The 21,715-nt window shown below is 37.7% G+C and overlaps 1 protein-coding gene and 1 long non-coding RNA gene across 3 annotated transcripts in view; one reads left to right on the forward strand and one right to left on the reverse strand.

Annotated features, from left to right (window-relative positions):
• Positions 1-21,715, reverse strand: part of SMURF2 (SMAD specific E3 ubiquitin protein ligase 2) — a 64,626-nt gene that overhangs the window by 37,226 nt on the left and 5,685 nt on the right. Inside the window, exon 1 of one of the 2 annotated variants that reach the window (XM_013178875.3) lies at positions 7,444-8,106. The exons of the other annotated variant lie outside the window; for it this stretch is intronic. Coding sequence (XP_013034329.1) covers positions 7,444-7,525 — 82 coding nt within the window. The 5' untranslated portion in view covers positions 7,526-8,106. Of the gene's footprint in view, positions 1-7,443; positions 8,107-21,715 lie in introns of those variants that run through there. 2 annotated transcript variants of the gene reach the window in all.
• LOC106034643 (uncharacterized) lies at positions 1,798-13,327 on the forward strand. Its single transcript, XR_001206215.3, has 3 exons — positions 1,798-1,997; positions 5,895-6,082; positions 13,192-13,327. It is a non-coding gene; the product is annotated as an uncharacterized lncRNA (long non-coding RNA).

Raw genomic sequence — 21,715 nt, forward strand, 5'->3', positions numbered from 1 at the left:
ATATACCATAGAAAAGACATATATATAAGCTCCCAGAAAAGTTTCAGTGAATTAATTTCATGCAACAGGGTCCTAATAACAATACTGTTAACGTGCGAGAAAATTGCCTGGTACCAGGTTGTTAGTTGTTCTTTGTTAGGAATGAAAGGTCAAGAAATAATTTCTCTCAGTTCAAAGACATAATGGGAATCCTAAAGCGTAGCTGCACTTAAGGATTTTCAGCCAATAATTTGACTGTAAATGGTCAACAGTGGTAAAATACTAATAATGCACCCAACATTTTAGGTATTTCTGATACCTGGAGTTCAAGCACGTATAGCAAACAGACTGTCTCATCATAGTCCACTCCACAAAACCTTCAAATAAAGTCCTTAGGATCACGTCATAAAATCCACTAGAGACCTCCAGATACCCAGCAATTTGAGAAGTACTTAATCCACATGCAATTCTCAACTTAATAGATATTTATGGAAACAGGTAATAACAGAAACTTTGCAAAATGCTTCTGCAGTCCCTTAAGATTTTATTACAACAGGAATATCCTCAGCTTGACAGCTAGCTGTCAACTAACACCACTCACCCAAGAACAGACAGAGATTATTATCCAGCAGCCATCTTTCATTTAGAGGTAAAAAAAAAAAACATTCAAATAAAACAGATGCTTGTATAGACGGCCACTTTCTTAAATATATCAAAAAAAAGAAAACCATCAACTATTATTTGCGCAATTTCATCCATTATAAAAAATGGAAACTGCCAAATGAAGCTGAAACTTTTAAACCTGACAGTTCAGGTAGAATTCATCTACAGCACAGCAGGCCAGACAGTATGTTCCTGAAATTTTGTAATGTCAAAAATAAAAGGTTTGACTAGTCTTTTCAGAAAGAAATCATAAGGTTAATTCATTACGAAAACTTCCTTTCAAAATATTAATCAAGTCTGTCACCGCAATTTAACCAAAGTCTCATGTTGCACAATATACGAACTAGTAACCGTTTCCCCAACAATTAGCCATTAGTGAACAAATTAATACTTTTGGCTTGAGATTTCTCCTTCTAGTAACCACATTTAAGGACAGTCAGATGTCATCCAATTCCGTCTTTGTCAGGTTAACAAAACAGGAGAGACACTGGGAAATCATCTATTAAGAACAGCCTCTCTGCCAGGTAAAAAAAAGCTCAGGTCCCAGGAGCATAACCTCAATTCTAGATGAAACGATCTTTTTCCACGTAGAGAGCTCTCATCTATCTCAGGACTTTTTTGCACAAAACTTTTCCCACTGATGGGAAAAGTACCACAGTTTATGCTCCATTTTTCTAACAGTTTCAACGCTATTAGATCTATTCTCAATATTCTGATAACCAACTGATTAATAGCTCCTTGAGAATAAGAACTAAGGAAGTTTGGTTTCCTATGGATTTATGTTTTAGGGTTGACTGAAAGCTACAGCTGAAGCTTTTCCCACCGGTAGGGCCTTTACACGGACACTCTCCCACGCAGGCTCTCCAGTGGTCTAGCAACACCTGATCTCTCCCTGAAGCTTGTGCCTCTCATTTCAGGTCACTGCTAAGGCTCTCCTCCTTATCCAGGCAGCCATTCTCATAAAACTCATGGGGCTTAATTATCTTTGAGATTCTATCCTACGTCAGATTTGAGCCAAACTTTCAAAAAACAGAAAGAACCAGAGCGAGATCATTTTTTCCCTGACAAAGCCAAGTCAAAATGCTGATGATTCTGGAACCAAACCCACGTCATTACCAGACCTATGTGGTTGTACCATTAACAGATCCTCTAGAGGCGCACAAGGCCACAGAAGGATGTTATTTGTTCTAAAACAAACATGTACAAATTACATTTTTATTATTTTTTTTCCTGAACAAAAAAAAAAGTTAAGCTATTTAAACTCGCACTGAAGGTTTTCAGAAACAGAAAACAAATCAGCGCCTGTATATCCTGACATTGGTTTGAAAAAAAGAGGGAGGGAGGAGCATTGTACTGTAAGTACATCATCAAAAGACATTAATGGTTTCTAGTACACATAAGGAGATAAAGCATTTATTACAAAATATCAGTGAGTCAGTGGATATCTATGCTTTAAATTCATTACAGACTTCCTGGGTAGTCTACAGAGAAGAGAACATTAGTATTCCAATACAAAGGCACGATGAACACGTGCCAAGACAAACACGCACACCAATTTTACATACTATATGTTCATTAAATATCTTTCTATCATGCCTTATGATCTCATTCTAATGTACGCTACTCAGGTCAGCTCACAGAAACATTAAAAAAAGCAAAATGGTATAAACCACACAGTCTCCTTCCATGACAGCTTTGCTACGCGCAGGTCTCAAACACTCAAAAATAGGAATTAAGTGAATCACGTTTGCCAATTTCTTTCTTCCGATTACTCCAAGGACTGACAAAGAAAGGTTTACTGATGATTTAACTATTGCAACTAAATGGAAAATATTTAATACCTCCAAACTTTCGTAATCTAATTCACACAGTAGCCATTAAAATTTACGTGCTATTAAGCAGCCATCATTATTGAAAATTTGACTTTTATAGAAAGATAAATATCATTTTCAGAACTCTTCTCCTTCAGTAATTAGCAAAAAAGTAACTCGTTACAACCGCTTTTTTACTTTGGAATTGTATTTACAGGCAAATCAAACTTCTCATGACTTCAAACAGTTGTTATGGAAGCTATCCTATGTCACACACTACTAACATTTTATTTAAATGCTAAAAAGTATGTTTATTTCTGAATAGTAAATATATATATAATGCAAGGTCTCCCTACTTAAAGCGGAGGAAAATAAGAAAGCAGGGGAAAAAATGCATTTTAAAACACATGGAATAAAACCAAGTGAAAAACGAGAGAGATCATCAGATTTCACAGAATCAACACATCTTGGAAATGATCTAAGGGTTTTCCACGATCCTAACCACCTTCAACAGTAAGACAACAGATCTCAGATGAGTCTGGAGGAGGGCAGCGTTCAGAAAGAAAACGTTCACTGAGTTTATAGAAGAATGGGTGGCACTCTTACTCCCTGGCCACCACTAAAGGTAACCACGTGGTTATACACCTGCAAAATAGGAATACCAATACTGTACCTTACAGGTACAATGCGTGTTATTGGTACGCTCGTGCTCTCATCTGTTAGAATGCATCTCCTGATTTATGACAAATTTAAAAAGATTGAATATGTGTTTGTACACGGCGACGAGTACCTAAGGGCCATAGATGTAGGTTATCATGACAGAAATACAGATTTTAAAAAAATGTATTAAAAATTAATATTTCTTAAGCTATCCTATAAAGTTAGTAATTTAAAATGTGTGTATTGGAGAGATCAATACTTTGAAGGGAAGATACAGGAAGAAAGGTAAGAAAATAAAAAGTAATCAAAAATGTCCATGGAACTGAGCACACAAGCTGAAGCAGCAGAAGGAAGCGCACAATCGACACATTTACAATTCAGTACGTGACTTAATAAGAAAACAACCCCCATCTCATGTCAGGCATTCGCAAGCAACCAATACTGTGTCAACGGACAGCCCGGGGTTTACAGGAGGAAGAAAAGGAGCGGGTCCAAAGCTAAGATTGTGTTTACTGATCTTCTGGCTTTTCAGTGTCATCACCACAGCAAAACTGATTCAGCCTTCTGAATCCAACCAGCCGTTTTAGCGTTACATTTTTTGTTGTTGTTGTTTCACCCAAGGGTTTTTCTCCCCCAAAAAGTGCTTGTTCCAGAACATATGGAACACATGGGGTAGTGAGCAGAAAGGCAGGCTGCCTATCAATTTTTACCACAACAGCTCATTTTGAAGACAAGTCTTTCTTCCCTCTACAGAAACACCATCTTTTAATGAAAGCCATTAGCATTGCTTTTTGTGATCAGATCCCAGTTGTTTGCATGTAATACGCACTGCAATACAATCACTAAAATAAGTCCCAGCTGTAGAAACACAATGCTATGCTGTTGCTAATGCGTGTTGTACTGATAATGAATGGTCGTCTATGCTTTAATCTGAATAAAGCTCCCAACTGCTCTGTCTCTTCTTGCCAAAAATTCCCCTTCCTCCTCCAGACTGTGGTTGCATTCCAATTACACTGCTGATTGGAATGAGCCTGGCTGGGGGGGGAGGAGAGGGAGGGACACAACCGAGCACACGCACGCCCCTCCTGGCTTTCAGACTGCTGCCCCTGGGACCCAGAAACTGTTTGGGGTGTTCTGAACCTATGGCTGACATCGCATGCCTTCCTCGATAGTGCATAAAACTCTTCTTAATTTTGTTTTCTTAAAAAAAAAACATTTGAGAGGGGCAAACGATACACCATGCACAGGTTCCAGCAGCATAGCTCAATACTTTAAACATTTCTAACAAATTCCTACTGTTTTCATCCATTGTTGGCATGCTGCTGAGCAACTTATATTTTTCTGCTTGCACTCCCTCCTTGGACCTGCCTAAATTCCCTCATGGGAAGATATAAAACAGGAGGTCTTTGACTAGTCATTGAACAAAGAGAGCTGTAAATAACGCCATACAGATTTACAAATACAGCTGCTGAGGTAATAACTTTCTCTATTAAAGATTAAAAATGAAATTGTTTATCCCAACTATTCACATTAAATTTTATTTTACAATTAATCTGAGGATTTTTTTTAGTTTTCACTTCCTTCCAATTTTCACTTCCTTTAAAAGGTGTTTTTTTTTCCTGCAGCTGAACTAACTGAATGAACACGATCATAAAGTAAGAATTTACTTATAAGTTAATGAAATTTATGCATTTTAATACGATGACATTTGATTATCATCAAGAAGGGGCACACAAAGATACATAAACGTAACAAATGTGTGTTTTACAGCTGCACAGGGGTTCTGAGCTAAGAAGGTACTGAAACATGAAATACGTAAGAACACAGCAGCTGACTATTACTCTAACCATGATCACTAATCAACGTGAGCTCGAAGGTTTCATGTTGCACCTAACAATCAAGAGGGCTGCAGCTGTTCCTCTCTCAAATCAGGTCTAGCAATCATACGGATGCAAGGTAGATCAGGAAGCTGAACTGGCTTAACAGAAAGTTAGCCCTCTGGGGAGATGGATTCGCTTTCCATTGGCTCCAAGAGCTGCGCTGCCTTATCCTACAGCCACGCCATCAGTAGAGCTAGTGCAAAGGAAGTAGCAGAAGCACGTGGCTGCAGAGGAGGCAAGGAGAGGCTGAACTACCTTTCTGACAGCAACTTGCAGTTGTCCTGGAAAAATGCACTCCATACCAGTCAGTATTGCAGCTCTAAAACCAAAACAATACACTCCCAAATTTTTCATTTTAATATAGACTGATAGTTTTCCTCCTGTCTCTGCTGTGCAGTTCCAGACATTTATTAAAAATATATATTTTAAAACATTTTTAAATTTTTAAACATATTTTGCCATTAAGATATCAAAATAACTACCTAACACCCACCAGGCTTTCAGAGAGACAAACTGAATCTTAAAAATTCAGATTCAGTTTTATTTTTTTATTTCCCAAAGCACACGGAAGCAACAGAATCCAAGCACCGAACAAAGCATTTCTCTTGCAAGCATACATGCTTTATAGCTTTAAGGGTGCTCTAATTTCACTTTTTAACAGTTTCTCTTTTCGAGTCTCACAAATCACTAGAAATTAAGAACAACCTACCAAGCACTAAACAAAAATCAGCACCAAGTATATATATACACACAGAGGCTGGCATGCCCTTCTTAAAAAGGTTTAATTATTTTTCCCCATACTTAACTGGGAATCCAGTGTTACCCCAATTAAAGCTCCTAACACCATCCTCTGAAGACGTGAGCAAGCTGAAAGGGTCACCCCAATTCTGCTCTGTTGCAGGGAGCAGTACGGAGGCAGCACGTGCTGACACAAAGGTGCCAAACGACATGCAGAGGGAAGCCCAGCTCAGCCAGGACAAACTGGTGATGATTTCAGACATACCCTACTCGATTAAATTAGATGGGAACCCTGCAGCAGGGAAGACCAGCATGACCACTACCTTGTCTTCCTAAAGCAGAAACAGCCAGGTAAACCTCAAATCACCATCACTGTTTCATCTACATGTCTTTTACTGCTGTGAATTAGGAAATGCATACCAGAAACCCTTCTGCCCCCAGAGCTACAGCAGCCACAGCAACTTGGAAGGGGTGGTAGCTTCTTCAACTGGCACAGTTATCTAGAGAGCTAACATCTGGCCATAGGCTTACGACGTTCACTTCCAGTTCTTACTGGTGGAAAACTGATTTCCAACTCCCTTTCAGAATTATCAATGTAATTTAAATCCAATGTAAATTTAGAATCACATGCCAACTCCGGTTGACTTGGAATACACATTAGAACAATTCAGAAGTGCGGATACACTTTTAAAGTGCTAACCCTATTAAAACACGAAGTGTTTTAATACAACTTACCTTTTTATTTGTTTAATACACCAAACACAAGGTAGACAGCTTTTAAATAAACTCTTAAATAAACTCTTCTTTTTTAAAGTACATATTAGGGTAATCCCAGTATTAGGAAAGGACTTCTAAAAACAATTTCCTTTAATAATTGTTACAGGTCTAAATTGTCCTGTAAACACATTTCTGCAAGGTCAAACTCAATATATTCAATATTTCCTTATCCGTCTTATGTTGTAAAAATCTGTAAAATGAAACCCATTTCAAAGGATCACATGCACCTGCTTATATACACTATCAGTTAGAAGCCTGTGTCTCCACAAATTGGGATTAATCCTTTGGGACAAAAGAAACAAAACCACCATAACCCGCATTCAAACTACAAACAGCAATATGGATTATCCAGACATGACAAAAAAAAAAGTCCTGATAATATAGTTTACAATACTGCAAAATACACCAGAAGCTAACATAGTAACAGTATATTTTCCTTTCCACTAGAGTCACTGTATCAAATTCAACAGTAGGCTGTGTTTTAACTCTTTTTAGAATTCTAGACCCATATTACTTGCACGTAACTCATGGAGATTAAAGTTCAAGATGAAGATACCATGCATTTATCATGGAAGAAATGTTAATAGAGATACATTGCAACACTGAATATAAACAGTTAAACCAATAAGTCATTCATCTCATGCAATAATAAAATTCTGGGACAGAGTCTCCAGGGCTACTTTAAATTCCTGTAAGGGGGGAGCGACACGACAACAACTCACGACTCCAGCAGTCTGTGCCTGGCATGTCTGAATGACTTGCGGACACGGCCAGATGGAGTCTGCCTAGATTTGCCATGTTTAGACTCCTGTTTTAACATCATGATGTCTACTTCACAGCATTGTTTTACTGTAAACAAAAGGCTTCCTTTTCCACTTCTCCTCCCTTATTCCACTCTAAGCCAAAAGTAAAACAAAACACAAAAAAACCCATACCACAGAATTCTTCGTTCGAGCAAGTAATGTATTTGCATTTCCTAGATTCATTCGGTGATGGGCTTACTGCCACACACGTCATGAAGTCTATTCATGTGTCCAGTTTGTTTGATACGCCTGTCAAGAGGTAAAGGAAAGAAATTATGCTGCCACTTTCGCAACGAAGGTAGCAAGCCCTCACCAAGCATTTTAAATCTTACCATGAAGGCTTACAAGTCTTTTACAGAGACTCATGTTTAAACCAGCAAAACTGAGTATGTTGTTGCAAAACACGAAGATTTTTTTTTTGAGCTATATACCAAAAAGGCAAATCAGATCTGAATGTTACAGTACTAAACCAACCCCATCAGGGGGATGTGTAAGCTAAGGCTTCAATCAGAGCCTCAAACAGCAAAAAAAAGAAGCAGAAGTAACACGTGGGAAATTTTAAGAAAACAAAGGGTTTGCGAATATTTGCATTTCCTGGTTTAGTGTGGATGGAGCCTCTCAGACCAGCCAGGATGTTTCTAATGCATAACTTTCACACACTAGAAATTCCACTTAACTTCTCCACCCTGCTACAAAATGGCCTAACCCTCACATCTCATCCATTTTTCAACATTTGAAAAAACACTATCGTATCATGAATTCATCATAAATACACCACTTACAAACATAAACACTAAATACTATGCTGGTCCAATAGGGGGCAAAAAATCCATAGCTTGAAATTAAAAGCTATTAAAATACTTCTATAAAAAAGGGGGGGGGGGAATGTCAGCAGTCAAAGATCAACTTCAAAGTTCTCTCTTTTGTTTCTCACACTCTAGTACACATAAAATTGTACAGCAGGAAACAGGCTGGGAAACAGAAATTTATTAAATATCAGCAAACCAACCAGCTTTACTGTTTTATTTTCTGTATGATCCTCTCTGTTGCAATGAAATGTAATTCACCTTCCTGCAGTATTAAAAACAATTCCTTTTTAAAAAAGTAATGCAACATAACCAAGATCACCTAAATTCAAACCTGCAGAAGTGGTTATTAAAATTCAAATGTGAGCAAAGTAAACTCTTTTGTGAGCATTAATTCTATTATCCTAGAAATACAGAAATAAAATAGTATTTAAGATCTCAGGAAAAGGGGATGCTCTCATCTCAAAATTCTTAGGAATCATTATGCTAAAATCTTACCTCAGTCCTCAAAAACACGTTTGAAATCCCAGCAGCTAGTTTTTAAAGCAAGACCCAGGTTATACTGAAGTGATTAGTCCAAAATTATGAAGTCGCATGCCCCAAAATACTTAGAAACACAGGATTCTTCCTCTGAGGATGAGTAAATAAAAAACTCAACATGGAAATTTACCCATATATTTCTCTGCCCCCACAGGAACAAGGGTTGGGAAAAAAGCTAACACAAGAAACAAATTATAGTTCTGTTCTGACTGATGTATTTCATGTACCTATGGAAATGTACTGAGGGAAAAAACAAGCTAACAAGAAGCAGAGCCCTGGATTTGTCTCACTGCAGTGAAACTCTCCACCCTCTGAATGAGCTATAGCAGAGGCAATAACAAAAGAAATTCATGATCTAATTACCAACCAGACGAAAATGCCCTGAATTTTAAAAAGGGCTTCAGACAAGAGGCACCTGCAGCTAACCCCGGCTCCTGGGTATGAGGAGCTGTAGATACCAGAAGCTTTTCAGACTTCAGGATCACTGCTGTCTGTCAGGACACAGTCACAAACTTGATTTAAACAGGAAGTCTCAAAATTCTCTCTGCTACAAACATGATCCTGGTGGGACACTCTGCTACTGCCGGGGCTTTTCTGGGAAGAGGCAAAAGGAAAAAAAACGAAAAAGGATGCATATTATTTACCCTTCATACTCACAGGAATTCTCATGCCGCTCTTCAGCAAAATACTGCAAATATCTCTATCAACACTAATAAAAGAATTGTCAGCTGCTTTGTAAGAAGCAATTTCTAAAATGTGACAACAGCTAAGGTGAGAACTTCGAGGAAAAAAAAAGAGTCAATTCCGGCATTTCAAAAATAAAACTAAGTATTTTAGTTTTTTTTTTCTAAATAATTTCCTAAAAAAAAAAAATCAAACAATGTTAAAGAATTCATGAGGATCACAATCTCAAAACTAGCACTAGTAAAATTCACTAGTTAAGGATCTTCCCTAGGTATTTCACAAGTCTAAACTCTGCATTCAGCACTATTTTGTTTTACTGCTACACCTGATGTACTGAAATCACATTGTATGGGGGAATACAGATAGATGATGTACTCTTTACATCTTCATACTGTATTACCAACATCCACAACTTCAGACATGGATTGTGGATTGTGATGTCTCACTGATAAAATGGGGATCCTGCCTTCTCCTCCTCCCTTAACGTAGTTGAAATATTTAAGCACAATGTCCCTCTATTTACTTTTGTGGTGAAAAGCCTTTTAGTGGAGTGCTTTCAACTCTGGAAGCTGACTCTCTCTTCAGGTTGACAGTTCAATTTACTTGGAAGTATAGTCTTGCTCTAAATAATATTTATTAAAGACTTCTGCCAAAAAATATGGTCAGCAGAAAGATCAGTGGACTATATATACCTTTACCTGGTTATTAAGCTGATGACACTGATTACTTAGTGTCTCTACCTACGGAAATGTAATAATACCATATAAATGGGGAAAACACCAACTGCTTACAGGAAGTACATATGGAAAAGTAAGACTGTATCACACACCCATACCTTGTTAAAGATCTCATGCACCTCAGTTCAGCCTTCCCCCCAATCAGAAAACCGTGACTCCAAATCTCAAAGAGGTAATTGCAATCAATGCACTATACAATTTATAAACGGATTTAGTTGCATCACTGCAGTCCTTTAATATTAACAGATACAGTTTAGTTTCTCTTTGTAAACAGATGTTTTCTACAGAACAAATCCAAACAGTTTAAGATGCTGTTGCTGTTAAACAGAGATGAGCTAATTGGATGTTTAATCCTATTTACTTCAACAAAAGTAAAGAAACTTACATTAAAGCACCAACTTTTCATTGTTTTGCTTTGCTTTTACACAAATTGTTTAATCAAATCAGTACAATTTATGTACTGCTGTAGGAAATAATATGAAATGGATTTTAAAGAAACAGAACACTAAGGAATGTGGATGAAATAGCTTGACAATATATGGAAGGAAAGAATCCTGCCACCAAAGAAGCTTACTATGCAATTTAAACTACAATTTCAGAAATCTTTTGGGAAGATGCAATGTTCAAGTGGTGAAAAAGAATTTTTTTTTTTTTGAGAAAGGAGCACACACAGCAGATAAGCAGTAGAGTGAAGGGCAAGAAAAACAATGGCTAGCAGGTGAAACTGAAACAGGAAGAGTATAAAGCATTAACGTAAAAAGTTTAACACTGTGAATCAACACTTCTAGCAAAATAGCAAATGAATAAAAATCCAGCTATTTCCAGGAAGCTGGAGGAGATTTTATTACCAGGCATCTACAAAGACAGAATGGCTTTCAAACGTAACAAACAAGCAAGTATTTCCATTGACCTCAAACACCAATTATGAGCTTCAGAAAGTCTGAGTGGACAAGAAGGGGAGTTTGAGGGGGCATAAAAGTGGAAGGACCTCATTTACTCTGGTGCCTTTCACTCTAGAAACCCTCAACTTCTTGCAGCTGTGCTGACAAAACATTTTACTAAACATTGCTCCTCCTGATTCCTACCATTTCTTTCTTATACAGCTACACATGCAAGGGAAGAGGCAAGGAAGCCAGACCCCATTTTCCGGAGGAATTTTACATTAATTTCCTAGGCACACTGTTCCTTGGATATCTCAACTGCTAACCCAGTGCTATCCCAGGCATGAAAAATATAGAAATGTATTAACTTAGCAAGCAAAATTATTTTTCCTTTTGCATCTCAATTATTTAATAATAAACAACTTCCAATGACCTAATTCCTTTAGTTTCTCTGTCATCTACGTATCTTAGAGCTAATACAATAACAGAGACATACTGAAACTCAGAAACACAAGCCTTTTCCATCCTTCACATCCTTTCAAATAGCTTTGCACACTGTATCTGCTTTTTGCATTGATTATTAACTAAATATAAGAATTCACAAGTATTTTTCCTGTTCGTAATATTGAGAGACCTGGCCTAATCTTCATGTATTGCAGAATACTAATGGCATTGTCAGTGTTAAAGAAAGACAAGTTTTTAAAATACTAAAAATTAAAATGGAATGGCTGCCCTCAAACTAGCACGCTACATGAAAATACATCTCTAGCTAATCATGTATTTTCACTAAACATAAAAACATCAAAACAAACAAAAAAGCACTACACTGAAGTCAGTTCACCAAGTCCTGCCAGGGTCCCTCATGTCATGCTTGCATTCCAGATGCATAACAGTCCTCACTAAAACGTAATATTGCCAAAGGGTCATAAGATCGGAGTATTTCTAGGATGCATCCAAATATCTTATGGTTTAAAGTTAAAAAATGTACCTATACATGTCCAAGCTTACAAAAGAGAAATTAGAATAATCAAGCGAGTCTAGTAGATTTTGATGCTAAATATAGACTGCTGTTCAGGAGACAATAAAAAACACAGGATTGGAGGAGATAAAGTGTTAATCGCATATTTGGTGGTTTATGAGCCAAAGGAGTCTGAGGTTTAAACTGCTTCTGCTCAGTGCTCATCCCATTCAGAGACGATGAATCATTTCCCATTTGGCAACACTTCTGCCTACAAGGCTGTCTTCTGTGAGATTTCTCCTGTATCCTTGTAATAGATTTGCTAATTTAGTACACCTGACTTTGAGCAAAAACTATTGTTGCCAGCTGTCAGACTAGACCTCGTCCTGTTTATCAGACACATCTAAACCATCCTGTTCTGCCCCAATCATAGAAACAGAACACTCTTTACTAATCCCAGTGCAGTAAATTACTTTCTAATATCCTTGTTTTTCTTACTCTGCCAAAATACCAACACATCATAGATTTAAAGCAACAGCAAAATCAATTTATCCACAGCAGCTGGGCTCATACCAGTTTATCCAATAACTGCTTTTCTTTTTTTTTTAAAAAAAAAATGTAATATTTGCTGTTCTGGTCATTCTGTCCATGAATTCCTGAGTCTCAGCAATAGAGTTTAAATGAAGGTAATATAAGCTCACAGGGAGCGTATTCGAGTTTTTTAGGCAGACCTCCACATCTCTTTGAAAGATAAATCAGAGCAAAAGAAAGTATTAAAAGCCTCACACACACTAAAACGTTTCCTCATTTTCCCCAGGGCTTTGTGCATGCAGAAGAAACTGCTTTACTTTCTGTTTACAAATATTTGTCCGGACAGCAGCTTAAAAGGGAAGGGTAGGGGCTAAAGAGATTTTCGTTTTTTTAAACAAATAAAAAAAAAAACACCCTACCTAGAAACGTATGAAAAAACAATTTGTGTATGACACTCCTATTCCTAAAAACAAAAACAAAAAACCCTACCAGAACTTAACTTTACATTCTACATTACATACATCAGTTTTGCAGATGCAGAAAGTGGACTCTTTTTCAGGTGCCCAGAATTCCAACTGCACTTCAAAAAGTTTACTGCATATACATGTCTATATTAGATGTTATTATGATACTTTTACTCTTCCAAATATTTTAAATCAGCATAATCAACAAAAATACAATAATACATCCACTCCACTGAAAAGAAAATATGAAGTATTTACATTCCTCTCTTCTATTTTCAGAGGGCCATGGAACTGCTTACTCAGCTCTAGCATTTAAATCTGGCTCCACGAATGCCTGCCGAACACCCAAGGAGCTGCACCTGAACTCCTTCACCTGCGACTGACTTTGAAGACAACTCAGAAACTGCAATTCAACACAGAGGCCGTTAACTTTGAGCTGGTTCCACACCACCCTATGGCTGGTTTCTGCTACATTTGCTAAACTGTATTTGCTACAAATACATAAAAATACATTAAATACGTAAGAATAGTCTACAAGTGTAGACTAGCTGAGGATCCCCACCAATGTTTTTCTTGATGAAAATATTCATACAACGTTCAAAACAGGCCAATGTCTTGACTGACTTCAGACAACTACAAAAAAAAAGCAATAGCAAAATATGAGAAATTAAGAGTGCTACCTCCACATAGGAAAGAACTGCAGCCCATTTACACTACAGGTAGCTTGGCACAGATTGCTTTTACATTATAGATAACATGGAGCAGTGCACCAAAAGGCACAAACAGCATTGCTACCACATGTTCACAGTGAGAAAAGTTGTAGCAAGTTCCTAAAAATGGGTGCAGGGAAAAACAAACAAACAAACAAGCATAATTCAGAGCAGTTGACGGCAATTTAGCAATCCTACAGGAGAAGATTGCTATGATGTAGTTAAATCTAGCACGAGCCCATCTACAGGCAACCAACACTACTTTGTGGGTATGCGCAGACAACAGGAAAACGTGACAGATGCAACAGGAGCTTGGGATGGCTGTGGACACAACTATTGTCCAAGGTCCCAATTCAGGGACTTTTTTTTTTGTGTGTCATTCTCACACTATTACCCCCCATCTCTACAGACCTACCTGAGGCAGACCACCAAGTTATTACACTTCTGAGAATGCTGGTTCTAGCATACAGAGAAATGAAGGTGTTTAGTCAGAGAAACTGGCCACCACTTCTGGATGCGCTTGAGAAGCACTATTGTTTCATTGTCCTACAACAGCTACAATCAGTCTAGTCCCCGTAAAGGTATTGTTCTTGCAAATAAAAGGCAAAAGATCTGTATATATTTTTACAAGGTTCCTCATTGTAGCATTTGCAGTGATGAATCATACTGTATTTCAAGTGTTATTCATCTGTACAATTTAAGCTAGCCCCGAGTAATCATTAAAGAAAAATATTTGCCAGGAAAAAATATCCCAGAATATATGATTCATTTACTTCTGAAACAATAAAATGGTTCACTGTAATTAAAATATTTACAATATAGTTATTTTTGTTAAGAAATTTAACAAACAACCAATAAAATGAAGACAGCATGCCTTTAAAAAAATAAGTAGGTGTTCAAATAACAACAACAGAAAGGTTAGAAAAAGGTAATTCCATAATGTACTGTTAACACCCTATCTGATACAAACTGCACCTATTCTTTAGCTATTTAGGTTCATATTCCTAACAAAGATACAGCTCACCTTTCAAAGCTGACAACTCACTATTAAACTGATAAACAGATACTTATTTCAGCACAAAGGCGATGCAGGCAGTATAGTTGAAAATGAAACAGACCTCTAGCTCTGGAAAGTTCAAGACAGTAACATCACAGGGATTGCTAAACAATTCCCTAGGAAGTAGTTAGGGCTTTCACAGACCTTAAATCATGAAAAAGGGGACCAGAAGAACATATCAAGTATTTAATATCTTGATAATTGCCCAAAGCTCACAAAGAAATGAAAAAGAGCAACACTTTGGGAAATAGGCCTTCATAGGACAGACTTGGTTTTGACCTTTTATCAGTTAAACACTGAAAGAATCAAGAATCACCGTAGGAATCAACAAGTAACACTGTACAAATACGAAAACAGTTAAAAAAAAAGTTGCTTTTCTTTATGGTTAGACCTTCATGGTTAAGTGCAAGTTTACTTAAAGTGAAACACAGCAGTTTCACATTCTATCAGTTCATTTATTTTTAGTTAACTAAATAAAAAAAATACATCTGATATCATTCCTAAAACTTCTCCTCACTTTGTCTATATATAGCCATTTTCGGAAGACGTGTCTAAAAGATATTCAACGTGCAACACAACGCGTCTCTCTTGCTGGAAATACACTTGCCCTACATTTAATTTCTGAGTTCCTCCTTCACTGTAAATATTTTCAAAAATGTATATGTGTTAAATAGATAATGAGAGCAAAGATCTAACTTTTTCACAGCACAGGCTGCTCAGTATAAGCAAAGCACAGTATATTATATCAATCAGCTATCACAGCAAGCTGGTCCTGTACAAATGTGGTGGTGACACACTGTAAAATCAGAGGATCCCCCTTTTTTATAGACAAATCTTTACACAAAATGCGAAATCCATCAGGGAACATCAATGATAAACCATTCAGAGTCAATACAAACACATTAATTATCAAATTGACAGAGAAATACAACGAAAAAAAAAGGTCAAATCTTCCATGCAATTAATTCATCGTCAGCATGTAACTCATTAGATGGAAAAAAATATTATCTGTAACTCCAAAATCTTTGCAAATAGGTGTCATGTAGATTACACAAGGAAACATCACAATCTACAGAACCCAATTATTATCACATATGAATTAACAGAAAGTCTTCTGAGCCTTCTAAAGCAAGAAAATACCAGCATTAATGAAGTAGCCATGACACTGCATCATTTCTTAGAATCAAGGATTCTAAAAAAAATGTTTCAGCTAAAAGCTGAAGAACTCCTTTTGTTCTACGTGTAAGAAGTACTCCTGATCTTATCTGAAAGCTTTTCTTTGAATTATATTATGAATCATGGCCCCTTAATTCCCTACTTCTTCTATATAGGATCAAGGTGATGAACACACAGAGCAAAGTAACAGGTGGGAGTTTACTTTTATTTTTTTGAGGAGGATCATGGAGTTTCTTTCTTCCTGTTTGTTCTTCAACTTTTGTCCTCTATCTACCTTTAACTGCTTGCACTCTTTGCAAGTTATACGGCTTTAGTTCTTATAGAGCACCTCTGCTATAGAGGACAACTTGTTGTAAGCCATATACTCAAATCGGTAACTATAACATCGTAGACACAGCATTACAAAGCCAAGCATTAAAAACTTCAGAAACATGAGAATTAGTGCTGTCCCTGCAAACCTGGGTCTTGTTCACTGCTGCAACCTTAGAGTTCGGGCACCAAAACATTCCCAGCTTCTTGTCTTGCCAAAATCAGTCTCCACCTCCTGTCCATGAGTCCCGGGTGGTTCCTTGTTTCAGGTTACGCCCTTCTTCTCCACCCTCACCCAACTTTTGAACCCTCCGTATTCTGGTTTATGCCCTTCTTCACACCACCAAGGTTAGCATTAACAGGACGAGGCAGTCTCCCTGCACGCTCAGCTCCTGTCGCCAGTCGTTTGCTCAATCAGGTACCACTTCTGTGCTGACTCAAAGACATCTGCCTACTACCAGAGCCTTATAACGTCCTGACTAAGAATACAAGATGTGAGACACAAAATTTTAACCTCCTTGAAATAGGCTGGATTTTAACAGACACTTCCCAAAATAAATCTAGCCTAATTTAGGCACTGAGCATGAAAAATGTCTGTTAACAGGCTGCTTAACTTAATAGCAACCGAAAAAAATGAGAAGTGCCAACTATAGATGGTGTCATGGGCTTCAGCTTGGTGTTACAGGTTCAACTATAGTTCTGAATTCCACTGACAGCAAATAAAAAGCAAAGATGCTCGTGCAGACAAAGCGACTCAAAATTGTGTTCAAGTTACATGAGGCAGAAGCAACTGCAGGAACCGTCGCTCCTACTCACCACGCTGCTCAAGTGCGGATGTAACACTCACAGGGGTCAAACTGGCCAGGGCCAATTTTTTCCATCTACTGCTACTCCGTCAGAGTGATGCAGGCGGGTGCAGAACACGAGTAAATCTCCAGTCTTGGCCCACACCATTACAAACTGTTTAAATGTGGAGAGCGAAGTTTCTAAATTTCAACAAACGTACGCAAAATATAAAGCTTTTGAAGGGGTCCAAAGCACTATCCCTGCATAGATTAAGTTACATTATACTGATACACAGGAAATAGCTGACTTATTCTACAGGATGAACAATTCACCAGAGGAAAGGAACTTTCAGGAAAAATGATAAATATTGTAATGAGGAAATCCGAGGCACATATTCACAATGCCACATTCAGATCTCACAAATGAATAGAAATTTCTTCATGATCTCTTGGCCACAGAAGCAAGTGAGACATGGGTAAATCGGAATATAGTGCAGCTCCTCAGGCAGAATAACCATTTGCTGTTAGGGAGGGGTACCAAAAACTTTGTCTTAGATAGGACTACAGAAATTTTAAGCTTCTCTTACCACCCTCCTTAAGACAGGTATGGGGAGGGCATTATGAACAGCAAGAACAGACAATTTAAGGAGAGGTGAGAAACTACACAACTATTTCATGACAAGCCAGGTATGATGCTTCTACCACCGATAATTACTGTAAGCCGCTTTTTCCTTAAAGGCCTTCTCTATCCCTTTTGCAGAACTAAGTAGAAACCAACAATATTTTAAATCATCCTTTGACCCAGTTCTTAAGTAGAAATCTCAAACGTGAAAGATTCTCACAAAAAAGGCTACCATGGAACATGACATCACAACTTCAGGCTAAATCTCAGCCAATCCTGCATTAGTACAATCACAAAAATTTAAATCCTTCAACTTTTTAACAAATACCCAATTATTTAAGACATGCCCAAATTATTGCCTGGCATCTTGAATTTACAGATGGCATTTGCTTCTATAAGAACACATGGGCATTTCACATGCGCAGCAGCATTAATTAGCTTGACCAGAGGTCAATAGCAATTTTCCCCAATCCACACTTTACCAACAGTTTCTTACAAAAACGCGTGATGTATACATTTGAAGATTCTGTTCACCCAGGCTCCTAACACCTTGTACTTTACTGAACATCCAGAATTGCTGATTAGACATTTGGGAACACTACTTATATGACCCATTTGAAATTCTGAAAGACAGCACTTAGAATTTTTACAGTTGTTCACAGGCTTTGATTACTAGGAAGATTCTGTAATAGCAGCATAAAACATTTGTTAACTTCCTCCTAGAATTCTCTAAATAAAAGTTCTAGAAAATTTCTACTTTAACATACATTATACCTGTCTTTAAAGTTTGGTCATTTAATACCTCATACACCGTGAACCCCAGCTCGAAGGTGGCAGTCTTTCTTAATTTCTTAACAAGTAAAGCTGAGCAAGAGCTCTCCAGCATATTGCAGGCCCAGGTCCACCACGTCCATTTAGATGTTGTACTTCACAACGTAAATATATTTTGTCTCTCTAAAAATACATGCCTGAATATTAGCATGATCAAAATGCAATCATTACTACATGGCTAAGAGCAGAATTTGTCACCAGCAGCATGAAACACAATGGAGATTTCTGTATGCTTAGCCCAAGTACAGTTAGTTTTCTGCTTCCACTCTAAAAAAACACAAAATTGTACTGTCCCTTCATGTCCCTCTGTCAGTGCAGCTCCTCCGGCTGGCTCCTGAATACTTCTGCCTCTCTCTGCCCTGTATCACCATTATCAGAGACGCTTTCCCCCTCCAAATGACCATCAACGCCTACCCTACACCAGCTCCATTTTCACAAACTTTCTTAGATCACATCTGATATCACCTCTTATAAACCACGACATAAGTACTTATGTAGCTGCTAAACAACAACAAATAGGATACCTTACTACCTTACTACACCTTAACATTTCTACACCTAGGCACAATGCTACTACCCATTTAGCCCTGCACACAGTTTTCTATAAAACATTACTTTAATAAACCCATCAGAGGAAATAGCAGGTAAGATCTTTTTCTCTGAAAAGCAAGATTTATGTGCATCATAAGATTAACTGCTTCAGAACAATAAAAGGGTAAAAAATGTCTGCTAGGAGTCAAATTGAAAAATTATTTGCCATAAGGACACCTAAATGTTTGGCGTAATTAACATGACAAATTTCTAATCTCAGGCAGTTAAGCATGAATGTAATTCTATGCATTTTACCTGTACATGTTCAGTTCTTTTAAACACACATTTAAGAATGTATTTATTTTTTAAACAAGCCATATTCATAAGTACTCTAACCCAGGTATATCTTTCTTCCCCCACCAAGAAAGATGATTCATTTTAGTACATTTACATATTTCTGTGAAAACACTTGCACGTAGCAGACTACCTTTTACTCAAATGAAGCAAACTTTTACTGAGTACACTCCATCTATCGCTCCTACAATTTGCACAAAGTAGCAGTTTTGCCACATGCAGCTTTAGAAGCACACAGCCTGGTCTTTATTTATATTATTAAAAAAAATCACCATGTTGGCTCAAGTTTTCAGGAAATGTCCCTACTATTACTGATGCAGATTCTCACCTCCAATTAAATACAAGCATGATTGCATCTATAATTGCATTTATTTATGCAGCTATTCACCAAACTTCGCATCAGGTAGCTAGGTATGTTAAAAAGAAGCATCGTTACAGATATAATTAGTTCTGACTCCACTTAACTGCATTAGTAATATTAAAATCTGGGTCAAGGCAGAACAAAAATGAATGTATGTCACTGGTTTAAAACTGTTTCCTGCGATGGGCAAGGTAGGCCCCCAGCCCCACAAGCAGCCTGCTGTTCCACAAGCACCTGGCTGGCTTAAGTCACTGCTCACCCACACACAAGCCCACCCACAACAGACCTCCTCTATGCCCAGTTAAAAAGAGGGATGAGAGGAAGAGATTGATTTTAACTCGGATATATTCCTCGGCCCATCCTGTGTGCCAGCACAGCATGGAACAGAGAGATGCGTGCATCCTGAAAACGGTGCTGCGGGTGGGAGTGCTCGCACCATGGCACTGTCACTCCGCTCTCTGTGGCAATACGGCACCACACATGCTAATTTAAGCAGGAATAGTAGAACCTGGGTACATATTTTTACTGTGACCTGTAAATAACAGTTTCTAAGTGCTCTGCATATTTGAAACAACTTAAATTAATTCATTATAGAAAGTACACACTGAACAGCATCAAATGACACAACCAAAGCCATGGCTGGAGCGACTCTCCCTTTCTGCAAGAAAACAATCCTTGTCAGTTGTGTTAAATACGTACTGATCAAGAGTCTTTCCAGAAAATTAACGACAGGATACAGCCATATAAACTGAAGTACTGCTTCTTCTGTCACTTTCAGAATTTTGAAGATATGAGTAACACAAGCTGAGCAATACTTTTACACACTTTTGGGGAGATCAATCCTTTTAGTTTAATTTCCCTGAGCAACAACCAAAAAAATCTCTTAAGTAGTTTGAAGTAGAAAAAAGTAATTGCCAAGAACCTGCAGCATGCTAAAATACAGCTGATAGCGTAACACAAATATAGTGTGTGAGAGAGAACTGACCCTGAATCACCCCAAATGCATAGTCCCAGAAGGCCCAAAACAGAACCACGTTTTCTGTGGATTTACATTCAAGAAGAACCATGTCCATGGGCAGAAAGTCAAAAGATAATGGCTCTAAATCCCAGCTTTACCTGCTTTATCCTTTTTATGACCTTAACCATGTCAATTCTCCATTCTGGGCCAGTTTCCCCACTTAAACTGAGATGATAATGCTTGGCCAATTTAGTCCCGAGCTTTGTTATCTACAGATGAAGATTTCTTTAAAGTTACAAGCATTCTTATCTATGCTTTCTCTGAGAGTATTTAAAGTTTAAGTAGCAAGAAAAAGTCAACAGTTTGCTTCCTTGAATACGCTATCGTCAAACATCCCACAAGATTTTGATCCTCTTTCCCCAAGAGGAAACGTGCTCTGCTAATAGCAGAAACAAACAGGAGCTGCTTCTGTATGCATTATCTAATATTACTGACATTAATCTTCACCAGCCTCTCAGAAGTCACTAAAATGATCTCAGACACCGCATGTGTCATGAACGCTCAAATTTTATGTAATAAAGCACGCACAAAACAGCCGGCGTAGCAATGTACACGTGCCATGAAGTCGCGTCAGAAGTCAGGTCATCTCATTATTGCGATGACAGGAGGGAAGACACCCAAAGAAATTACCCACATCTTCAAACACATGCAAGAAAGATGTGGCCCAATGGTGAGATGTCATTTCAGGTAAGATGGCAAAGCAAGGATAAGGATACACTTCAAAGGCCACGAGATAAAACAGAACAAAACATTAAAAGCTGTCTTCTTTTAGGGATCAACCCATTCACCTTAAGGACACAAAGATAAAATGTCTTCATCTTGGGCCTGATCAGATTTTCAGTGATTAGCAAAAAAGAAAATAGAAAAGAATTTGTCACCAATACTTGAGTTACTCAGCTACGCAGACAGACATTATGGTATAGCTTAAGCTCTTTAAATTTAAATGAAAAGTACAATTCTGAAAACTAGTGACAATTTTTCCAGCCCAGAAAGTCTATTTTATTCCCCTCCCAGCTTTATTTGTTATTTTCTAAACATTAGGGCTGGAT

Source organism: Anser cygnoides, chromosome 19 (genome assembly GCF_040182565.1).
Source record: "Anser cygnoides isolate HZ-2024a breed goose chromosome 19, Taihu_goose_T2T_genome, whole genome shotgun sequence".
Taxonomy (NCBI): domain Eukaryota; kingdom Metazoa; phylum Chordata; class Aves; order Anseriformes; family Anatidae; genus Anser; species Anser cygnoides.